General features: G+C 38.0%; 1 protein-coding gene across 3 annotated transcripts in view; it reads left to right on the top strand.

Annotated features, from left to right (window-relative positions):
- LOC128688907 (poly(A)-specific ribonuclease PARN) overlaps positions 1–21757 on the top strand; it is a 48646-nt gene that overhangs the window by 14541 nt on the left and 12348 nt on the right. For all 3 annotated transcript variants that reach the window (XM_053776948.2, XM_053776947.2, XM_070085520.1), the window contains 6 exons: positions 5983–6185; positions 9951–10138; positions 10716–10779; positions 12404–12459; positions 20518–20604; positions 21491–21582. In XM_053776948.2, coding sequence (XP_053632923.1) covers positions 5983–6185; positions 9951–10138; positions 10716–10779; positions 12404–12459; positions 20518–20604; positions 21491–21582 — 690 coding nt within the window. The remainder of the gene's footprint in view (positions 1–5982; positions 6186–9950; positions 10139–10715; positions 10780–12403; positions 12460–20517; positions 20605–21490; positions 21583–21757) is intronic.

Below are 21757 nucleotides of genomic sequence, written 5' to 3'. Positions count from 1 at the left end.
CACTTTCACCTCACTCACACATTATCACTGTTTTTGCAGAGGTGCTCAGAACACAACAGTTCAGAAGCATATATGTATAAAGATACACAACATATTATTATATTTATTATTTTTTTATTAACACATTGGCCGTCTCCCACCAAGGCAGGGTGGCCCAAAAAAGAAAAACCTTTATCATTCACTCCATCACTGTCTTGCCAGAGGCGTGCTTACGCTACAGTTATTAAACTGCAATATTAACACCCCTCCTTCAGAGTGCAGACACTCGACTTCCCATCTCCAGGACTCAAGTACAGCCTTCTGGTTTCCCTGAATCCCTTCATAAATGTTACTTCACTCACACTCTAACAGCACAACAAATCCTAGAAACCATTTGTCTCCATTCACTTCTATCAAACATGCTCATACATGCTTGCTGGAAGTCCAAGCCCCTCACACACAAAACCTCCTTTACCCCCTCTCTCCAACCTTTCCTAGGCCGACCCCTACCCCACCTTTCTTCCAATACAGATTTATACACTCGAAGTCATTCTATTTTGTTCCATCCTCTCTACATGTCTATTATTATTATATTTATTATTATTATTATTATTCTTTCAACACACCGGCCGTATCCCATTGAGGTGGGGTGGCCCAAAACGAAAAAAAAAAGTTTCTCCTTTTACATTTAGTAATATTTACAGGAGAAGGGGTTACTAGCCCCTTGCTCCTGGCAATTTAGTCACCTCTTACAACACGCATGGCTTACGGAGGAAGAATTCTGTTCCACTTCCCCATGGAGGTAAGAGGAAATAAACAAGAACAAGAACTAGAAAGAAAATAGAAGAAAACCCAGAGAGGTGTGTATGTGTATATATGCTTGCACATGTATGTGTAGTGTGACCTAAGTGTAAGTAGAAGTAGCAAGACATTCCTGAAATCTTGCATGTGTATGAGACAGAAAGAAAAGACACCAGCAATCCTACCATCATGTAAAACAATTACAGGCTTCCATTTTACACTCGCTTGGCAGGACGGTAGTACCTCCCTGGGCGGTTGCTGTCTACCAACCTACTACCTAGGATTATTATTATTATAATTATTATTATTATTATTATTATTAGATTTATTATTATTATTTTTTTTAACATGGTCATTTCCCACTGAGGCAGGGTGACCCAAAAAGAAAGAAAAAACTTTCATCATCATTCAACACTTTCACCATCACTCATACATAATCACTGTCTTTGCAGAGGCACTCAGATACGACAGTTTAGATGTCCCTCCAAGCTGCCAGTATCCCAAGCCCATCCTTTAAAGTGCAGGCATTGTACTTCCCATTTCCAGGACTCAAGTCCGGCTAACCGGTTTCCCTGAATCCCTTCTCGAAATATTGCAGGATCCTCTAATAACATTATTGTTATAGTAGTAGGTTGGTAGACAGCAACTGCCCAGGGAGGTACTACCATCCTGTCAACTGAGTGTAAAACAGAAGCCTGTATTTGTTTTACATGATGGTAGGATTGCTGGTGTCCTTTTTTCTGTCTCATAAACATGCAAGATTTCAGGTACGTCTTGCTACTTCTACTTACATTTAGGTCACACTACACATACGTGTTTTTTTTTTTTTTTTTTTTTCAACAAGTTGGTCGTCTCCCACCGAGGCAGGGTGACCCAAAAAAGAAAGAAAATCCCCAAAAAGAAAATACTTTCATCATCATTCAACACTTTCACCACACTCACACATTATCACTGCTTTTGCAGAGGTGCTCAGAATACAACAGCTTAGAAGCATATACGTATAAAGATACACAACATATCCCTCCAAACTGCCAATATCCCAAACCCCTCCTTTAAAGTGCAGGCATTGTACTTCCCATTTCCAGGACTCAAGTCCGACTATAAGAAAATAACCGGTTTCCCTGAATCCCTTCACTAAATATTACCCTGCTCACACTCCAACAGATCGTCAGGTCCCAAGTATCATTCGTCTCCATTCACTCCTATCTAACATGCTCATGCACGCTTGCTGGAAGTCCAAGCCCCTCGCCCACAAAACCTCCTTTCCAACCCTTTCGAGGACGACCCCTACCCCTCTTTCCTTCCCCTATAGATTTATATGCTTTCCATGTCATTCTACTTTGATCCATTCTCTCTAAATGACCAAACCACCTCAACAACCCCTCTTCTGCCCTCTGACTAATGCTTTTATTAACTCCACACCTTCTCCTAATTTCCACACTCCAAATTTTCTGCATAATATTTACACCACACATTGCCCTTAGACAGGACATCTCCACTGCCTCCAACCGTCTCCTCGCTGCTGCATTTACCACCCAAGCTTCACATCATAGGCAATGGGGTCATATAAGAGTGTAGAGAACAAATGGTACAGCCGGGATATGGGATAAAGATAGAAATGTTAAAAGCAGGTGGGGATATAGTTTTGGAGTGGTTGGTGCAATTATTTAATAAATGTATGGAAGAGGGTAAGGTACCTAGGGATTGGCTATGAACAAGGAGGCTTTAGGAAAGGTAGGGGGTGTGTGGACTTTCATACAGGGTCTTGGCAAGAGGCGTGGAGTTCCAGCTGCTCTCCGATGACACTGTTCTTGGGAGATTCTGCCTCAAAAAGATTAGGTGATGAAAGATTGAATATCATAGAGTAATGTTTTTTGACTCCATATATAGGAGTGAATGGAGACAAATGGTTTTTAATACTTGACGTGCCCAGGGAAACCGGCAGGCCGGACTTGAGTCCTGGAGATGGGACAGTTTAAAAACTGTAGTGTAAAGCACCCTTCTGGCAAGACAGTGATGGAGTGAATGATGGTGAAAGTTTTTCTTTTTCGGGCCACCCTGCCTTGGTGGGAATCGGCCGGTGTGATAATAAAAAAATAAAAAAAATATTTACACCACACATTGCCCTTAGACAGGACATCTCCACTGCCTCCAACCGTCTCCTCGCTGCTGCATTTACCACCCAAGCTTCACATCCATATAAGAGTGTTGGTACTACTATACTTTCATACATTCCCTTCTTTGCCTCCATAGATAATGTTTTTTGACTCCATATATACCTCAACACACCACTCACCTTTTTTCCCTCATCAATTCTATGATTAACCTCATCCTTCATAAATCCATCCGCCGACACGTCAACTCCCAAGTATCTGAAAACATTCACTTCTTCCATACGTGTACAAGCATATATATACACACACCCCTCTGGGTTTTCTTCTATTTTCTTACTAGTTCTTGTTCTTGTTTATTTCCTCTTACCTCCATGGGGAAGTGGAACAGAATTCTTCCTCTGTAAGCCATGCGTGTTGTAAGAGGCGACTAAAATGCCAGGAGCAAGAGGCTAGTAACCCCTTCTCCTGTATATATTACTAAATATAAAAGGAGAAACTTTCGTTTTTCCTTTTGGGCCACCCCGCCTCGGTGGGATACGGCCGGTGTGTTGAAAGAAAGAAAGAGAAGAAAACATGTAAGATTTCAGGTACATCTTGCTATTTCTACTTACACCTAGGTCACACTACACATGCATGTACACATTTATGTATACACACTCATATGAGTTTTCTTTGATTTTATCTTAATACTTCTTTTCTTATTACTTTTCCTTTCATATCCATGGGGAAGTGGAATAAGAATCCTCTGTAAGCCACGTGTGTGGTAAAAGTCAACTAAAATGCTGGGAGCAATAGGCTAGTAACCCCTTTTCCTCTATAGCTTACTAAAGAGAAAAGAATACTGTAAATGTGGAAAGTAAATTACTGGTACTGTAATATGATATTGCCATTAGTGGCTCTCTCATATATACCTGACCAGAACCTGTGACACCCAGGGTAATAAACATTTTTTATATAAACATTATCTCCAGTTTTCTTATGTTTTAACCCAGCTGATGCAAAGGGAAGGAGGCAAAAGATATGTAACGTGAGTGCTGTGACTAATGATGCAGGAAATAACAGGTTTACTCTCATCTGTGGAGACCAATGACTCCCAGAGTGAAACAATGTATGTATGAGCATCACATTTTCCTTAGAGTATATGTCTGCTGATGCAGAAAAAACTAATTTGCCCTCATAAGTGAGAAATGAAAATTATAAACCAACTTATACATGAGGTTATGCAAAAATTTAATTATTGGGGTGAAAGTATACCCTGCATCTTAAGGCCTGCCTTGACTAATGGCTGGTATTACGTGGTACAATTGCTCCGAGGCTGCCTTGCCTAATACAGTGGACCCTCGCCTAACGATGGCATCGCATAACGTTAAATCCGCCTAGTGATACATTTTAACACAAAAATTTTGCCTCGCCTAGCGCTAAAAAACTCGCTCAACGCGATTCGTCGGAAACGCGTCCACTTGCGGCCTGAGCCAGCTTCACTTGTTCCGTGGGTGGCAGTGTTTACAAGCCAGCCTCCGCGGTCACATCTAAGCATACAATCGGAACATTTCATATTATCACAGCGTTTTTAGTGATTTCACCTGCAAAATAAGTGACCATGGGCCCCAAGAAAGCTTCTAGTGCCAACCCTGTGGTAAAAAGGGTGAGAAATACTATTGTACCACAGTCAGCTGCTGCTGCACCACCGTCAGCTGTTGCTGGACCAGTCAGCTGTTGCTGCACCACAGCTGCTGCTGTACCACAGTCAGCTGCTGCTGCACCTCAGTCAGCTGTTGCTGCACTAGAGTCAGCTGCTGCTGCACTACAGCTGCTGCTGCACCACAGTCAGCTGTTGCTGTTGCTGCACCACCACCAGCTGTATTACTCGAAGATGTGGAGAGTGTGTTGTTGGTATGGCTTAACATGAAACAGTTACCGAGAAACGATTAACCCCAGAGGGTTAGCCACCCAGGATAACCCAAGAAAGTCAGTGCATCATCGAGGACTGTCTAACTTATTTCCATTGGGGTCCTTAATCTTGTCCTCCAGGATGCGACCCACAACCGTTGACTAACACCCAGGTGAACAGGAAAAAATGCCTGGAACTAGTGCTCATATTGGTGAGGTTAGTGGGGAGGATGTGGAAGAGTTGGTGGAGGAGGACAATGACGAACTAACCACTGTTGAGCTGCTAGATCATCTTCAACAGCAAGAGGCCAAACCTGAGGAAACTGCTTCGGAGGAGGGGAGAGAGAAATTGAAGAAGTTGCCTACTTCAAAGATTAAGGAAATGTGTGCAATGTGGCTTGAAGTGCAAACCTTTTTTGATGAAAATCACCCTGACACAGCTATTGCAAGCTGTGCTGGTGACTATTACACTAACAATGTTGTGAACCACTTTAGGAAAGTCATAAAGGAACGAGAGGTACAGGCCTCTATGGACAGATATATTGTGCGACAGAGGTCCAGTGACTCTCAAGCTGGTCCTAGTGGCATTAAAAGAAGAAGGGAAGTAACCCCGGAAAAGGACTTGACACCTCAAGTTCTAATGGAAGGGGATTCCCCTTCTAAACACTAAGACATCCGCACTCTCCCCTCCTCCCATCCCATCAGTCATCACCAGATCTTCAATAAAGGTAATAAAGGTATTGTACATCTCTTCTTCAGTTTGTGTGTATTAAAATTAATATTTCATGTGGTAAAAAAATTTTTTTTTCATACTTTGGGGTGTCTTGCACGGATTACTGTAATTTGATTTCTGTTATTTCTTATGGGGAAAATTAATTCCCCTAACGATAATTTTGCCTAACGTTGAGCTCTCAGGAACGGATTAATATCGTTAGGCGAGGGTCCACTGTATAGTGTTATATTCTGTGCCCTTATGCCTTCTTAGAATATTTCTCTGTTTTTAGGTTTTCTTTTTTTTCTGTGGTGTTAGCTGTATAACCTTTTGCACATTACTTCACTTATATTTTCTTTCCTGTTCGTTACCTACCATCCTCTTTACCACAACAGTTCATGTTGTTCATTTATTTGTATAGTACTGTAATGATATTTGTCAAAAATTGCAAAACTGTACTTTTCTGTTACAATAAATCCCTTTCAGATTGGCTTTACTCACGTGATTCGTAAGATATTAGAGACTAAAAAGCCAGTTGTGGGTCACAATTTGGTTTTAGACTTGTTTCATATGATGGAAAAGATGGTTCAACCGTTACCAGAAAAATGGGAGCAGTTCAAGAATGTTTTCAAGTGTAATGTTCCCACTGTATATGATACCAAACTCATAGCAAAGGATCCTCCTTTCTGGTAGGTTTACATATGTAAAGTTGTATTTTAATAATCTTGGCTTATGAAATATTGTCTTTTCCTTACTCTTAATTAAATTTAATTTCTTGCTGATAATCCTCATACACTTTATACTGTACGTATTTTAATATTTTATATTTCTGAGTAAAGGCAGCAGTTTTGGCTAACTAATCATGTAGAAATGGAAAATATTTTGGAAATAATATTAAAGTTGCTCATATAATTATGAAAGTGCTCAAAAATATTTCATGATTTAAATCTTGTGAAGAGAATTTTTTTTTATCTTTTACTTTGAATGTGAACAAAATATTTGTTGGCTAGATGTACAGTATCTGAATTTTTTTTTTATAAGGACAATTTCATTGATAACAGTGGTGTATTCACTATTTGTGTGCTACTATGCAATTTAAAATTACACATCTGATCATTGGAGAGGACCTATTTGAAATTGAAAAGTGCCAGTTGCTACCAGGTGGACACATCCAGATTGATTGATTCAAAAGACAAGCATAACTCTGTTTATTTTGGTAGTGAGGAAAAGCACTTAATATTTTTTTTTTTTCAACAAGTCGGCTGTCTCCCACCGAGGCGGGGTGACCCAAAAAGAAAGAAAATCCCCAAAAAGAAAATACTTTCATCATCATTCAACACTTTCACCTCACTCACACATAATCACTGTTTTTGCAGAGGTGCTCAGAACACAACAGTTTAGAAGCATATACGTCAAAAAACTTTAAAAGGTCACCGATGATTCTAATATTACCTAACGTGGTGCAGACTAAAACTAAACGTAAATGTGTGATGGGGAAAAAACATATCATATTTTCAAATTCCATCAATATAAATTAATTAAGAAAGGTGGCAAAAAAAAAGACACAGGGCATTTACAAATATCTCTTAAGTTTTGGGAAGAGAGAAGTACAATGCTTGTACACGTACTCTGATTATGGGTGGAAATGTTTTAGTTAAGTGGGGCATTTGAGTTGTGATGTTGATGCATTTATGGCAAGACAATTGTTGAATGAGTGATGGCAAATGTATTTTCTTCCTTGGATCACATTATCTTATAGAAAATAACTGATTTAATTTTTTTTTCTGTGCTTGTAGTGGGTGTGTACTTTCCTCTCATGCTCTCTTGTTCTGTTGCTTACAATGGTAAAGAGTTGGTAGTGAATGGCCAGTCGCCAAGAAACTAGGAAACCATTTTTAAGGCTTTTTGCCTTAACAAATCTTTAATTAAATCTGTAGGCTTAATAAATCCCTTTTTTAGGGTGAAATGTTTCACATTCCTAGTAAAGAGCCTATTGTTGTTTGTCTCAGATATCTTGAAATCTATTGTATTTCATGATGATGTCACAGTATAACATTACTCAACTCAAAAGTTGATTTTCTTCATATGATAGGATGAAAATAAAATTGATAGCACATTTTTACTATGTTGTCCAGTACTGGTGGTAATGTGTAGCCAGGGGCTTTAACCAGTATAAGAGGAACTCAGCCTATCCTCCTGGTGTCAGCACTGATTTTTATACTTATTCACTTGGGCCAGTTTCTCTTACATAGGCTGTTTGTTTTGTTAGGCTAGGTTCATGTCAGTTAACTAAAAATTAACCAATATTACACATTAACACCATTAAATGTAGTAATGCATTGCAGTGAGACTATTTTGCAACGAGCAGAAATTGGAGAACTACTGAGAGGACTGCAGTGCCTTATGACCCTTATGGATTTAGTGCTTAGTTCTTCTTTCAACAAACTGGGCATATTTCACCAAAGCAGGAGTGCTTAGTTATGATTATAATCACTACTGTAAAATCCCAACATTTCTATTTTTATAATGCAGTCATTTAACCGACAAACTTGAGTTACAGTAAAATATCAATGTTTGTCTAGGACAGTCTGGAGGAGGCTTTTAGTGCTGAGTACTCAACAGAAAATAGAAAAGTGCACTGTGATCTACCCAGGAAGCAGGTTTCATGCAAGTTACTTTTCTCCATAAAAATTTGTAGGGTTATGTTACTGGAGGTCCCACTGACTCCAGAATTCATGAATTCCACTAAGTGCTATCTGTATAATAAACTTAATTTTGAATTATCCCTACTCAATTCTTTCTCCTTTCTGGACATTTTCATGAATGTCATTTATAACAAGGTTAAACCAGTATTCAGAGATATGAGGTCTCTAGGAAATTTAGAGGGAACAATAAATGATAAAATATGTTGGTGACAAAAGATAATTATATGTAAATTGCAAATGATGTGAGTTGTTTTCTAAACATTTAAATAATTTCATAATCACCTCTCTCAACTGTCATGTCCTCATGTATCAGAACCTCATTTGTCATGATATTATCTATCAAGACTTCATTTGTCATGATCTCATCTATCAAGACTTCATTTGTCAGGACTTCACTAGTGAGGAGCTGAATTATGGTATTTTTAAGACCCAACCCACCCTGCAAAATTAGCTCCCATCTCTTTTATTTTATTTATTACCACTGCATGTCACGTATATTTTTCATTCTTTCGTCTCTTCCTCCTTTGCTTGGGTGCATAACTGACAGCTGACAACCACTGGGCACTAACTGTTCATAGAAACAGGTCAGGAACAGGTGAGTTATGCCAAGGTTGCCAGTGCCATTGTTTAACTATATTTTTTTTTTTTCAACAAATCGGCCATCTCCCATCGAGGCAGGGTGACCCAAAGAGAAAGAAAATCCCCAAAAAGAAAATACTTTCATCATCATTCAACACTTTCACCTCACACATAATCACTATTTTTGCAGAGGTGCCCAGATTACAACAGCTTAGAAGTATATACGTATAAAAATACACAATATATCTCTCCAAACTGCCAATATCCCAAACCCCTCCTTTAGAGTGCAGGCATTGTACTTTTCATTTCCAGGACTCAAGTCCGGTTATATAAAATAACCGGTTTCCCTGAATCCCTTCACTAAATATTACCCTGCTCACACTCCAACAGATCGTCAGGTCCCAAATACCATTTGTCTCCATTCACTCCTATCTAACACGTTCACGCACGCTTGCTGGAAGTCCAAACCCCTCGCCCACAACACCTCCTTTACCCCCTCCCTCCAACCTTTTCAAGGATGACCCCTACCCCACCTTCCTTCCCCTACAGATTTATATGCTGTCCATGTCATTCTACTTTGATCCATTCTCTCTAAGTGACCAAACCACTTCAACAAACCTTCTTCAGCCCTCTGACTAATACTTTTTTTTAACTCCACACCTTCTAATTTCCACACTCCGAATTTTCTGTGTAATATTTACACCACACATTGCTCTTAGACAGGACATCTCCACTGCCTCCAACTGCCTCCTTGCTGCAGCATTTACAACCCAAGCTTCACACCCATATAAGAGTGTTGGTACTACAATACTTTCATACATTCCCTTCTTTGCCTCCATACATAACATTTTTTGCCTCCACATATACCTCAATGCACCACTCACCTTTTTTCCTTCATCAATTCTATCATTAACCTCATCCTTCATAAATCCATCCGCTGACACATCAACTCCCAAATATTTGAAAACATTCACTTCTTCCATACTCTTCCCCCCCAATTTGATATCCAATCTTTCTTTATCTAAATCATTTGATACTCTCATCACCTTACTTTTTTCTATGTTCACTTTCAACTTTCTACCTTTACACACTATATATATTACCAGGTAATTAATCTATAACATTCAGTTTTGTTCAGTTTTGTTCTGATTGTATTATTATTAATTTCAGTGTGGACATTCCATTCACATCTCTAGGAAATCTGTTCAGTGAGCTGTGTAGCAAGTTTAGCCCCCCACAGTTTGTAATTGAAAATGGATACAAAAGCTACAAAATAGGCACCAACAGCAAGGCTCATGATGCCGGCTATGATGCGTTCATGACAGGTGTCTGTTTTATTGCAATGATCAAGAAGCTGGGTAAGCAACTTGCTGCTGTTTTGATTTATTTTTTCTTTCTTTCTTTATGCAGTATATATTTATACAGAATATGTACAGAATGTTTTTTCATGGATGTCTACTGAATGTGTTTTCAAGTATACTGTATATATACAGTGTTTATTTTCCAGAACATGTATAGGATTAGTATTAAAAATATCTGGCAGCACTGTGCAAATTTTAGCTTTCTTCTGGCATATTTGACATTTTTTAATAAGGTCAGTCTGTTGTATCAGATTTATTCTCTTGATGTTCACTGTTTACTTGAGCACCTAGAATATACCTGCATCTCTTAATATGTGTAAACCTCAAATCCACTACTTTAGAAAACCTGCTACTTGTTAAAAAAAGTTGTTCTGTATTGACCTTTAGGTGAAATTTGTTTTGGTTTCAGTAAACATTTATTTATTTATATATTTAATTTATTTATTTAGTTATTTAATAGTTTAAGCTACATCTAGCTTGTTTTTGATAATCATTTCAAATTTTCTAAAGTTTGCAATAAACATTTCATCATTCATTGCTCTTCAGTTAGTTTTGACTCTTGCTTTCTTTACAGATGGTGCTAACTGGAAGAATAAGTCTGTAGTTACGTCAAAGCATCTAGTCATGTATGCTAACAGGTTAGATCAGTGTTTGGATAAGCCATTCCTTGTGGTTACATGTAAACCCATTGATATAACAGACCTCTGTATGATGGACTTAAGAAATATGGAACAAAATCTGCTGGGTCAGTTGATTTGGAAAAAAACAAATTATGTTAATTACAGATTTTCCTGTTATTGTTACTATTATGCCAAGACAATCTCTTTGCTATCTCCCTCACTACCCCCTATTAGTCCATTCATATATTGCCAGTACAGGGTTGTTAACTAATGCACATGCTCTTTTTCTGGTGTTCCAAATTATGAACAAGGTGTTTGTAGCTCAGAGCCTATTTTTCTATAGAAGGCAGTAATATAAATAATTGCATTTCAGTATTCATAAAATGGTTATTTTTAAATACTTTTTACAAACCTTCATAACATTTGCATCTGTAGTGGAGGGAAGACAGGGTAGGGGTTGTCTTAGGATAGCATGGAGGGAGGGGGTAAAGGAGGTGTTGTGTGCAAGGGGCTTGGGCATTCAGCAGATGTGTGAGTGTGTTCAATAGGAGTGAGTGGAGACAAATGGTTTTTGGGACTTCACGAGCTGTTGGAGTGTCAGCAGGGCAATATTTTGTGAGGGGTTTTAGGGAAACTGGTTAGTAGGACTTGAGTCCTTGAGGTGGGAAGTACAATGCCTACACTCTAAAGGAGGAGTTTAGGATATTTACTGTTTAGAGGGACATTTAAGCTGTCGTATCTGTGTGCCTCTGGCAAGACAGTGATAGTTTAAATGATGGTTAAAGTGTTTCTTTTTTGGGTCACCCTACCTCAGTGGGAGATGGCCAGCATATTAAAACAAAATTAAGATAATTTTTTTTTTTAATTTTTGAGTAAAACATTTACATTTTACTTCTATTACTGGTGAGAAGGAAATTTTTATAATACAGATAACCTAATAACACAATTAAGAAAATTCAGAAAAATCAGTTTTTTTATTTTTAATTCACCAGCTATCTCCCACTAGGTAGAGTGACTCAAAATAGAGGAAATACATTCACCATCACACAGTTGCTGCCTTGCCAAAAGCACACTGACATCACAGTTCAGATGGCCTGCTGAACTGCAACATCACCACCCCTTCTTCAGAGTGCAGGCTCTGTTTCCCATCTCCAGGACTCACTTGGCTAACCAGCTTTCCTGGCTGCCTTCATAAGTATTATCTTGTTCTCACTCCAACAGTGCATCAAGTCATAAAAAACAGGTGCTTCCACTATGATCTAACCTACTTGTACAGGCCTGTTGTATGTTCAAACCCAGCATTCAAAACCTTTACCACCTCCCTCCCTATTTCTTTTTATAAGCTGTGTCAATAAGTTAAAATAAAATACAGTAGCTTTAGTGGCTCACCTATATTTTGTGAAATCTCTGAATGAAGAATCAGTACTGATGTGTATTTGCAAGTAGACAAATATGCAACTTCCTTAATAGTATATTACCTCAACCTCCTGGTAGACTCCTTTTTTGCACTTAGTGAAAAAATGTGAAACAGTCTTAAGCAAACATACAGTAAGCAAAGTGTTCATAAATTTTTAAGATAACATTGTAAAATAATATAAATGTATCTAGATATGTATTGGTAACAAGTATATTTTCTCTACAGAGTGAACAACATGAGCTCCTATGACATTCCCTTCCTGAACTTGGTAGGACCTGATGGTATGTGACTGTTACCTGAGTTCATACAATAGAAACAAAGGGAAACTTGTGATAGAGTGTTTGATTATGCAAAATAGTAAATAGAATACGTAATATAAACTTTGTTAAAAAATTGAGTTAAGATTTAATGTGACATAAAAGCTGTATGAAGAATAATAAGTATTTTGTTCTGGGTGCAGGGCTTACATATGCTGAAAACCTTTAAAGTTCTGTATTTAAGCAAAAAAAAAATACATATATGGAATATGAAGTATTCTGTTTGGGAAAGTGCCATATTATATAATAAATGCCTGCTTAGCATCCAGGATAATTACCAGAGAAGAGGGTATCTACATGAAACCCATTTTTCTGCAGATGGAATAAACTTCCAGCATACTTTTCTTATATTTTAAAATGAAGTTACAATAAAGCTGACAGAGTGTTACAAAAAATGCGATTTCTAAAAAGCTTAGAGATCTCCAGTGAACACTAGAAAGGACTGCCCTTCTAGCATCCAGCCTGTTACTGGGTTTTCGTAACAAGTAGTCAGTATCCTTGTCCAATTATCCGTTAGAATTCAATAAGAATTATTAGTGCTTCAAGATTACAACTGGTAGGCTACTAACTAGAGAAATTAAAATTTAATAAATTTATTAATCACAGTCTAGAGGTATATTATCAAATTAAATTTAATCAATTCAAACAAATTAATAATAATAATAATAATAAAAATAATAATAATAGACCAGTGATGGTTGCATTCTTGGGCTGATAAGGAAAAGGGTAGAGTTGTTTTTGGCTGTAGTTTACCTTTTATTGCTCTAGTATTTTATAGTCTCAGATTTGTATTTCCTGGGACACTTATTTGAAAGTTTAAATATAAATAAATGCAGTCTGCCCTTCTTGTACGATCCTGAGAAACTTTTAGGTTATATTTTTTTAAAGAAATGCAGAAGCTTTGTTTATGTTTTTTGTACATTTGTTCATTAGTAATAAAAAATAGTACTACTTTCAGTGTTTAGGAGCACCTTTGTGGGCTTTCCAGATTCACCGGGTCCCCAGGAATGTACTGTATAACGTTTTGCTGGTTGGAAGCCATGGTGTTAGAAGCTTAGCAGGTTTTTGTTCTCCATGTGTTTTATTTTTGCTTATTTTTGGCATTTTACAGAAACAAATTAATGTGGCATACATGAAATCTTTTTGGAATATTGGCACATTGTCATTTTTCGTTTATCCATCGCTACTGTCATGGGTCTGATTGTCTGCATTTACAGTTATTGTACGGTATTATGGGGTTTTCGTATTTTGAATTTTTTATTACTGAACAATATTTATGCTCTGGATTTTCATTTTGTTTATCAGTATTGTCAGTCTACATTGTTGCTTCCCTACTTTGTCTCTTCTCTATATTGGAAAGCTTCTCTTGAATGTTACTCCATTTTTAATGTTTCATATTTATAGTGTACCCTAGTTCTAGTTCTTTTATATGACTCAGCCATGTTTGTATGTAAAATCTTTATAAATTTGTTTATTTTTTTTTATTATCACACTGGCCGATTCCCACCAAAGCAGGGTGGCCCGAAAAAGAAAAACTTTCACCATCATTCACTCCATCACTGTCTTGCCAGAAGGGTGCTTTACACTACAGTTTTTAAACTGCAACATTAACACCCCTCCTTCAGAGTGCAGGCACTGTACTTCCCATCTCCAGGACTCAAGTCCGGCCTGCCGGTTTCCCTGAACCCCTTCATAAATGTTACTTTGCTCACACTCCAACAGCACGTCAAGTAGTAAAAACCATTCGTCTCCATTCACTCCTATCAAACACGCTCACGCACGCCTGCTGGAAGTCCAAGCCCCTCGCACACAAAACCTCCTTTACCCCCTCCCTCCAACCTATTTTTTTCTTAGTTTTCTTTGCAATTTTCATTTTTTTACTTATTTCTATCTGTCACCTAGTAAGTGTTTTGATACACCATTTGTTTGATGGTGAAAAAACACATGTTACTTTATTATAAAACAACATTTTTTCTTCTTTTATTGTATTTAGTTCTTTAAAAATTTATATTTCTTTGATTTAGTTGTCTTCTGTTTTGTTAGGTTTCACCCAAATGATATGTTCTTGTGTGCTTTACTCTATGTTCTTGATATTCTTTATTTTCAGTTCCTTTTTTCCCTTGACCTAATTGAGTGTTAGTCACAGCAGTTTATTCTTCTATTATTATTGTAGCTTCCTGTAACCTGCCACAAGCTCTTTACTGTTGAGTGCATCTGTGAAATTTGTCATATTGATTTATCTTCTTTCTCCTTATCTCAGTTTTTGTTTTTCTGTGATGCAACAGAACATACAGAGGGAGGGAGTCTGTCCTGAGAAGGGGTGCACTAGTGTTCTGCAATGCAGAAGAGCATGAGAGAGGAAGAAGGTTAAAATAAAATTGCAAGAGTTTGATTTTGTAAAAATTTTTAATAAACTGCATTTCTTGTATATTCCGTATGTAACCACAGTGGACCCCCGCCTTACGATGGCATTGCATTACGTTAAATCTTATGATTACAAGCATTGATCCTGATACCAACCTCTTATTTAATGACTTAAATGATTCAAACAGTTACTGTAATTACTACACAGCAGAACAATCAAAGGCACTTCTCAGAGCTAACAACAACATAACTATCTTTACAATATCAGATCTTTAAGCAAGCATTATGATGACCTCCTAGCATTACTAAATTCCTTGCATGCCAATATGTCCATCATTACACTAACTGAAACCTGGCTAAAGCCTGATACTACAGATGTCTATGCCATTCCTGGTTACACAGCCATACACAACTGTAGGCCAGACCAACAAGGGGGTGGCACTGCTATATACTACTCAGACCAACTAGAATGTATCACTAATACTTGCACAAGGGATGAACATGGGGAATATATAATAGCTAAATTCAAATCCAAATACCTACAAAAACCTCTCACAGTGATAAACATCTACAGAGTTCCACAATCAAACATTAGCCAATTTAGTCAAAACCTAGGAAGTATGATAACTGATGCACGCATGAACAAAGATCACTTACTACTCTCAGGTGACTTCAATATAAATCTCCTGCAAGACCAGGACCCACACGTTACTGAATTCACAAACACAATGAGTAACTGCATGTTGCTACCAACAGTAACAAAACCTACAAGAGTTACAGAGACTAGTGTTTCCCTACTTGACCACATCTGGACCAACACCATATCCCCTTTAAAATCAGGCATAATTACAGATAATACCACAGACCACTACCCTACTTTCCTCATAACAACTCTTGGTAAAATACCCCAAGACACTACTAAAGTCACTTTCAGACTTCACAATGAGGCAGCCATTAATAACTTCACAACAGCAGTAACAAACATTGACTGGCACACTGAGCTAGAAATCTATACAGATATTGACGAATGTTTTAATAGTTTTCTAAAAAAGACCCAATACCTTTATAACAAGCACTGCCCTAAAAAAACTAAACAGATGACAGCTAAGAGACTGAACAGTCCCTGGCTAACACCCAGCATTCTCAAATCCATAAATACAAAACACCGATATGAAAAACAGTACAGAATGGGTCACATAACCAGAGACCAAACAAAATGTTACTCATCAATCCTAACCAGCCTGATAAGAAGGGCAAAAAAATTGTATTATGAGAACAGATTATCCAACTTACGTCCCCTCAAGGAAGGTTCCTTGATGTTGGTGAGGGGCTCTTGATTTAGGGAATTGGATCTGTGCTCCAGTTCCCCAAATTAAGCCTGAATGCCTTCCACATCCCCCCCCAGGCGCTGTATAATCCTCCGGGTTTAGCGCTTCCCCCTTGATTGTAATAATAATAATATCCAACTTACGAGGTGATATAAAAAAGACCTGGAAGACCCTATCAGAAATTCTGGGAACAAAAAAGATATCACGACATAGCGAAATAAAATTAGCAAAATCAGATGAACCCCAACTCCCACCAACAGAAACAGCAAACAGACTCAATGATTTCTTCTCCACTATAGGTCAAAACCTTGCCAATAAAATCCCAAGCTCAGATACCCCACCAAATGACTACCTCACTGGCAACTACCCGAACACACTGTTCCTAGCTCCGACTAACCCATACGAAGTCTCCCTTATTATCAACGCACTGAAAAACAAGGCAGGAGATTTAAATACCTTACCACCCTTTATATACAAAAAAGCGTCACGAGTACTATCACCAATCATTGCAACACTCTTTAACAAATCCATTGAATCCTCCACCTTCCCTACAGTTCTCAAAATAGCAAGGGTCACCCCGATCCATAAAGGAGGAGACCAAACAGAGTTGAGTAACTATAGGCCAATATCCAATTTACACCCTCTCTCAAAAATCTTCGAAAAATTAATTCATAAACGAATCTACTCCTACCTCATCTCCCAAAACATTCTCAACCCCTGCCAATTTGGATTCAGGCCTAATAAAAATACTAATGATGCTATTATACACATGCTAGAACATATATACACTGCAATAGAGAAAAAAGAAGTCCCACTGGGAATCTTCATTGACTTACGTAAAGCTTTTGATACAGTTGACCATGACTTGCTCCATGTAAAATTGTCACACTATGGTATTAGAGGGCACTCCCTCAACTACCTCAAGTCTTACCTCAGAAACAGAAGCCAATATGTGTACGCAAATGGGGCAAGCTCTTCCGCACAACCAATTACAGTTGGTGTCCCACAGGGAAGTGTCCTTGGCCCACTTCTCTTTCTCCTATACATAAATGACCTACCAAATGCTTCGCAATTACTCAAACCCACACTTTTTGCAGATGACACTACATACGTCTTCTCTCACCCGAGCCCAGTCACGCTAGCCAATACTGTAAACACCGAATTACAGAAAATATCTACCTGGATGAGGACTAACAAACTTACACTAAACATTGACAAAACCTACTTCATTCAGTTTGGTAACAGAGCTACAGATGTGCCTCTTAACATAACAATAAACGGATCACCTATCACAAAGCTAACAGAGGGAAAATTCTTAGGAATCCACCTCGATAATAGACTCAAATTTCATACACATATACAACAAATTTCTAAGAAAATTTCCAAGACTGTAGGCATACTATCGAAGATACGGTACTATGTTCCACAGTCAGCCCTCCTGGCCCTTTATCACTCTCTTATTTACCCCTATCTCACCTATGGAATTTGTGCATGGGGCTCAACAACAATTAACCATCTCAGACCACTAATTACCCAACAAAAGGCTGCAGTTAGAATGATAACAAATTCTCACTACAGGCAACACACTCCACCAATATTCAAAACACTCAATCTACTCACCATACAAAACATCCATACTTATTATTGTACCTATTACATACATAGAACACTTAACTCTGATATTAACCCTCCCCTCAAACATCTTGCCAACCTCAACAGAACACATGACCATAACACAGGGCACAGATCATTCTTTGATGTTCCTCGTGTCCATCTCACGCTATGCAAAAACTCAATGCACATAAAAGGCCCTAAAATCTGGAATTCATTACCTGTAAATATAAAAGAAACACTACCTGTTTATAAATTCAAGTCTCTTCTCAAAGATCACTTACTCACTCAAAACCAAATAAATACTGAATAACTGAACCTTATAAATTGTATATCCTATATGTTACTCACAATTATATCACACAAATGTTAAACCTAGGACCCAATCTAACTTTATTATTTTTTTTTAAATACACTACCTAACAGAATACTCCATTCGACTGAATGTACAGCAATGCAAGCAACCATATGACCTGTCTTTGTAATACTCATTTGTGCTTTATAGTTATCTGTTTACAATAATGTTTCATCACTGATTTCATCATTGCTTAGTTAATCTTAAGTTAATTTTAAGCCAGCCCGTAATGCTATGCATATAAGTGGCTTTGGCAATCTGCTCTTACCTGTATTTTTTGTACCTCTGTATGTATGCTTAAATAAATAAATAAATAAATAAATAAATCCGCCATATGATTCATTTTAACGCAAAAATTTTGCCTCGCCTCCCGCGATTCGTCCGGGACGCGTCCCACGCGTGGCCTTAGCTGCCCCATGCGTGCCAGTGTTTACAAGCCAGCCAGTGCGGTCGCATCCACGCATACATTCGGTACATTTAATTTTATCACAGTGTTTTTAGTGATTGTAGCTGCAAAATAAGTCACCATGGGCCCCAAGAAAGCTTCTAGTTCCAACCCTGCGGGAAAAAGGGTGAAAATTACTATGGAAATGAAGAAAGAGATAATTGCTAAGTACGAAAGTGGAGTGCGTGTCTCAGAGCTGGCCCTGGTTGTATACCAAACCCCAACAAATCGGCAATCAAGGAAGCTGTTTTTGCAAAAGGTGCAAGTTTGTTTCCGAAACAGAGATCACAAGTGATAGAAGATGTTGAAAGACTGTTATTGGTGTGGATAAACGAAAAACAGATAGCAGGAGATAGCATCGCTCAAGCGATCATGTGTGAAAAGGCTAGGAAGTTGCATGAGGATTTAATTAGAAAAATGCCTGCAACTAGTGGTGATGCGAGTAAATTTAAGGCCAGCAAAAGTTGGTTTGAGAGATTTAAGAATCGTAGTGGCATACATAGTGTGATAAGGCATGGTGAGGCTGCCAGTTTGGACCAAAAAGCGGCTGAAAAATATGTGAAGGAATTCAAGGATTACATAGACAGTAAAGAATTGCAACCTGAACAAGTGTTTAATTGCGACGAAACAGGCCTGTTTTGGAAGAAAATGCCAAGCAGGACCTACATTACTCAGGAGGAAAAGGCACTCCCAGGACATAAGCCTATGAAAGACAGGCTTACTCTTCTGATGTGTGCTAATGCTAGTGGTGATTGCAAAGTGAAGCCTTTATTGGTGTATCACTCTGAAACTCCCAGAGCGTTCAGGCAAAACAATGTCGCCGAGGCTAATTTGATGTGGAGGGCGAACAGTAAGGCATGGGTCACTAGGAACCTTTTCTATGACTGGTTACACCATGCATTTGCCCCCACTGTGAAAAATTACCTAATGGAAAAGAAATTGGACCTGAAGTGCCTCCTGGTATTAGACAATGCTCCTGGTCATCCTTCAGACTTGGCAGAGCGACTTTCTAGGGACATGAGCTTCGTTAAGGTCAAGTTTTTGCCTCCTAATACCACTCCTCTCCTGCAGCCCATGGACCAGCAGGTCATTTCAAACTTTAAAAAACTCTACACAAAAGCTATGTTTCAAAAGTGCTTTGAAGTGACCTCAGACACTCGATTGACTCTAAGAGAGTTTTGGAAAGATCACTTTAGGTAAGGCTTGGGAGGGAGTGACTAAGAGGACCTTGAACTGGACAGATTTGTTGTGCGACAGAGGTCCAGTGACTCTCAAGCTGGTCCTAGTGGCATTAAAAGAAGAAGGGAAGTAACCCCAGAAAAGGACTTGATACCTCAAGTCCTAATGGAAGGGGATTCCCCTTCTAAACAATAACAACTTCCCCTCCTCCCATCCCATCAATCATCACCAGATCTTCAATAAAGGTAAGTGTCATGTATTGTATTCTTAGTAGAGTAGTAATTGTGCATGTCTTCTTCAGTTTGTGTGTATTAAAATTAATATTTCTTGTTGTAAAAAAAACTTTTTCTCATACACTTTGGGGTGTCAGGAACGGATTAATTTGATTTCCATTATTTCTTATGGGGAAAATTAATTCACTTATGATAATTTCGGCTTACGATGAACTCTCAGGAACGGATTAATATCGTAAGGTGGGGGTCCACTGTATTTGGTGCACTTGTGTTTTTTTTTTATAAATTGCCTTAGAAATGTCTATTTTCTTTTGGCATGAGCCACTATGAGAGGTTATTATGTGGGCTTCAGTAATCATTATGCAAGCATTTTTACCTCGGAATAAACTTACTTACTTATTCTTTGATAATGAGAATTATGTTTGAATGTGTGTTATATATGCAAATATAAATAGACATTATATGTAACCATAGTGATACTGTGGTAACTTTGTTTTGTTTTTACAGTTCAACCAGACAGGAGCCAAATATTTTGTGTGGAGTGTCCATCTACATGGAGTGCCATGCATGTCCATGGACTCTTTCATATGATTAGTGAGTACAAAATGCAGTAAAACCTAGGCTTAATGTACCCTAATTTAACGGACACAGTCCAATCAACAGACAGAAATCCATAAAAACCGGACAGAGTCTGTTGTTTATCGAGTGTCAGTTATTGTTACAAGCCACTGGGTAAATTGATCTCAGTAACAGTAAACAAAGATAGTAAGCAAAATAAAAAGTTTGTTGTTTAGTGAATTAAAATTTTTTATCCCCTCTGTTCTCAGTTTTGTGTTTGGAAACAATGGATTAAGGCCATTGCTTACAGAATTGTCTGTTATATTTAGGATCATGGCAAAACAATTAATTTTTCATATTAGATATACAGTCGGCATTATTTCCCCATTAGTTTGCTAAAGTGAGGTGTCAGCTTGAAACAGTGAATAGCACGGCTGTACATTATGGTTCATGATCTTAAAGCATATTTTACTTCTCATTTTTTCCCTATTTTTGCCTGTCTTTTCCTCCTCAGTCTTTTTTCTTCCCTGCCATTTACCTTCCTCGCCTTCTCTTTTCACCCTGCTCTTTTTCACAACCCTTCCAACTCTACTTTTGTCTTCTTTCTTTGTTTTTATTTAATACAATTTTCTCACTTGTCCTCCTGATCTCTTTTTATCTTCATTGTTGTCCTCATCCACAACCATTCCTTCCTTTTCTCTTTTAATTTTTCTCCCCTTTATGTTCTGAAATGGAGAAATAACAGGCAATTCTTAGATGGGAAGTAAATTTTCTACATTTTGTTGTTTTGTATTATAATCACCCAGTAATTCAAATATGAATTTCCTTGTACAGATTACTTTAAAGTATTCATCTCGAGCATTGAGCACTTCGTAGCTCATACCTTGTGTGTATTTTCTTGTAACTTTATTTTTTACTGCAGAACCACTGAAGATAGTGTGGGTGAATAGCACTTTTCTATATGTTATTCCTCTGGAGGAGATGGACAAGAAGTCTTGCCGCCTACATTTGAAGGTAAAATTTTTCACAAGTTTTCAAAATATTTATTTTTGCATCTGTTAAGGTCTTTGGCCTAATGTTCATAATAGTGCATAAAACAGTTCTTCAACTGAAATATGGTATGGAACCTATCCAGCAAGGATAAAGAGGAAGCCTTGTCTGGGGTTGAGCTGCCTTGGGGGGGGGGAAA

Source organism: Cherax quadricarinatus, chromosome 16, assembly GCF_038502225.1.
Source record: "Cherax quadricarinatus isolate ZL_2023a chromosome 16, ASM3850222v1, whole genome shotgun sequence".
In the NCBI taxonomy this organism is placed as follows: Eukaryota; Metazoa; Arthropoda; class Malacostraca; order Decapoda; family Parastacidae; genus Cherax; species Cherax quadricarinatus.
Note: the sequence above shows the minus strand (reverse complement) of the source record. Positions and strands in the feature narration are given on the sequence as shown.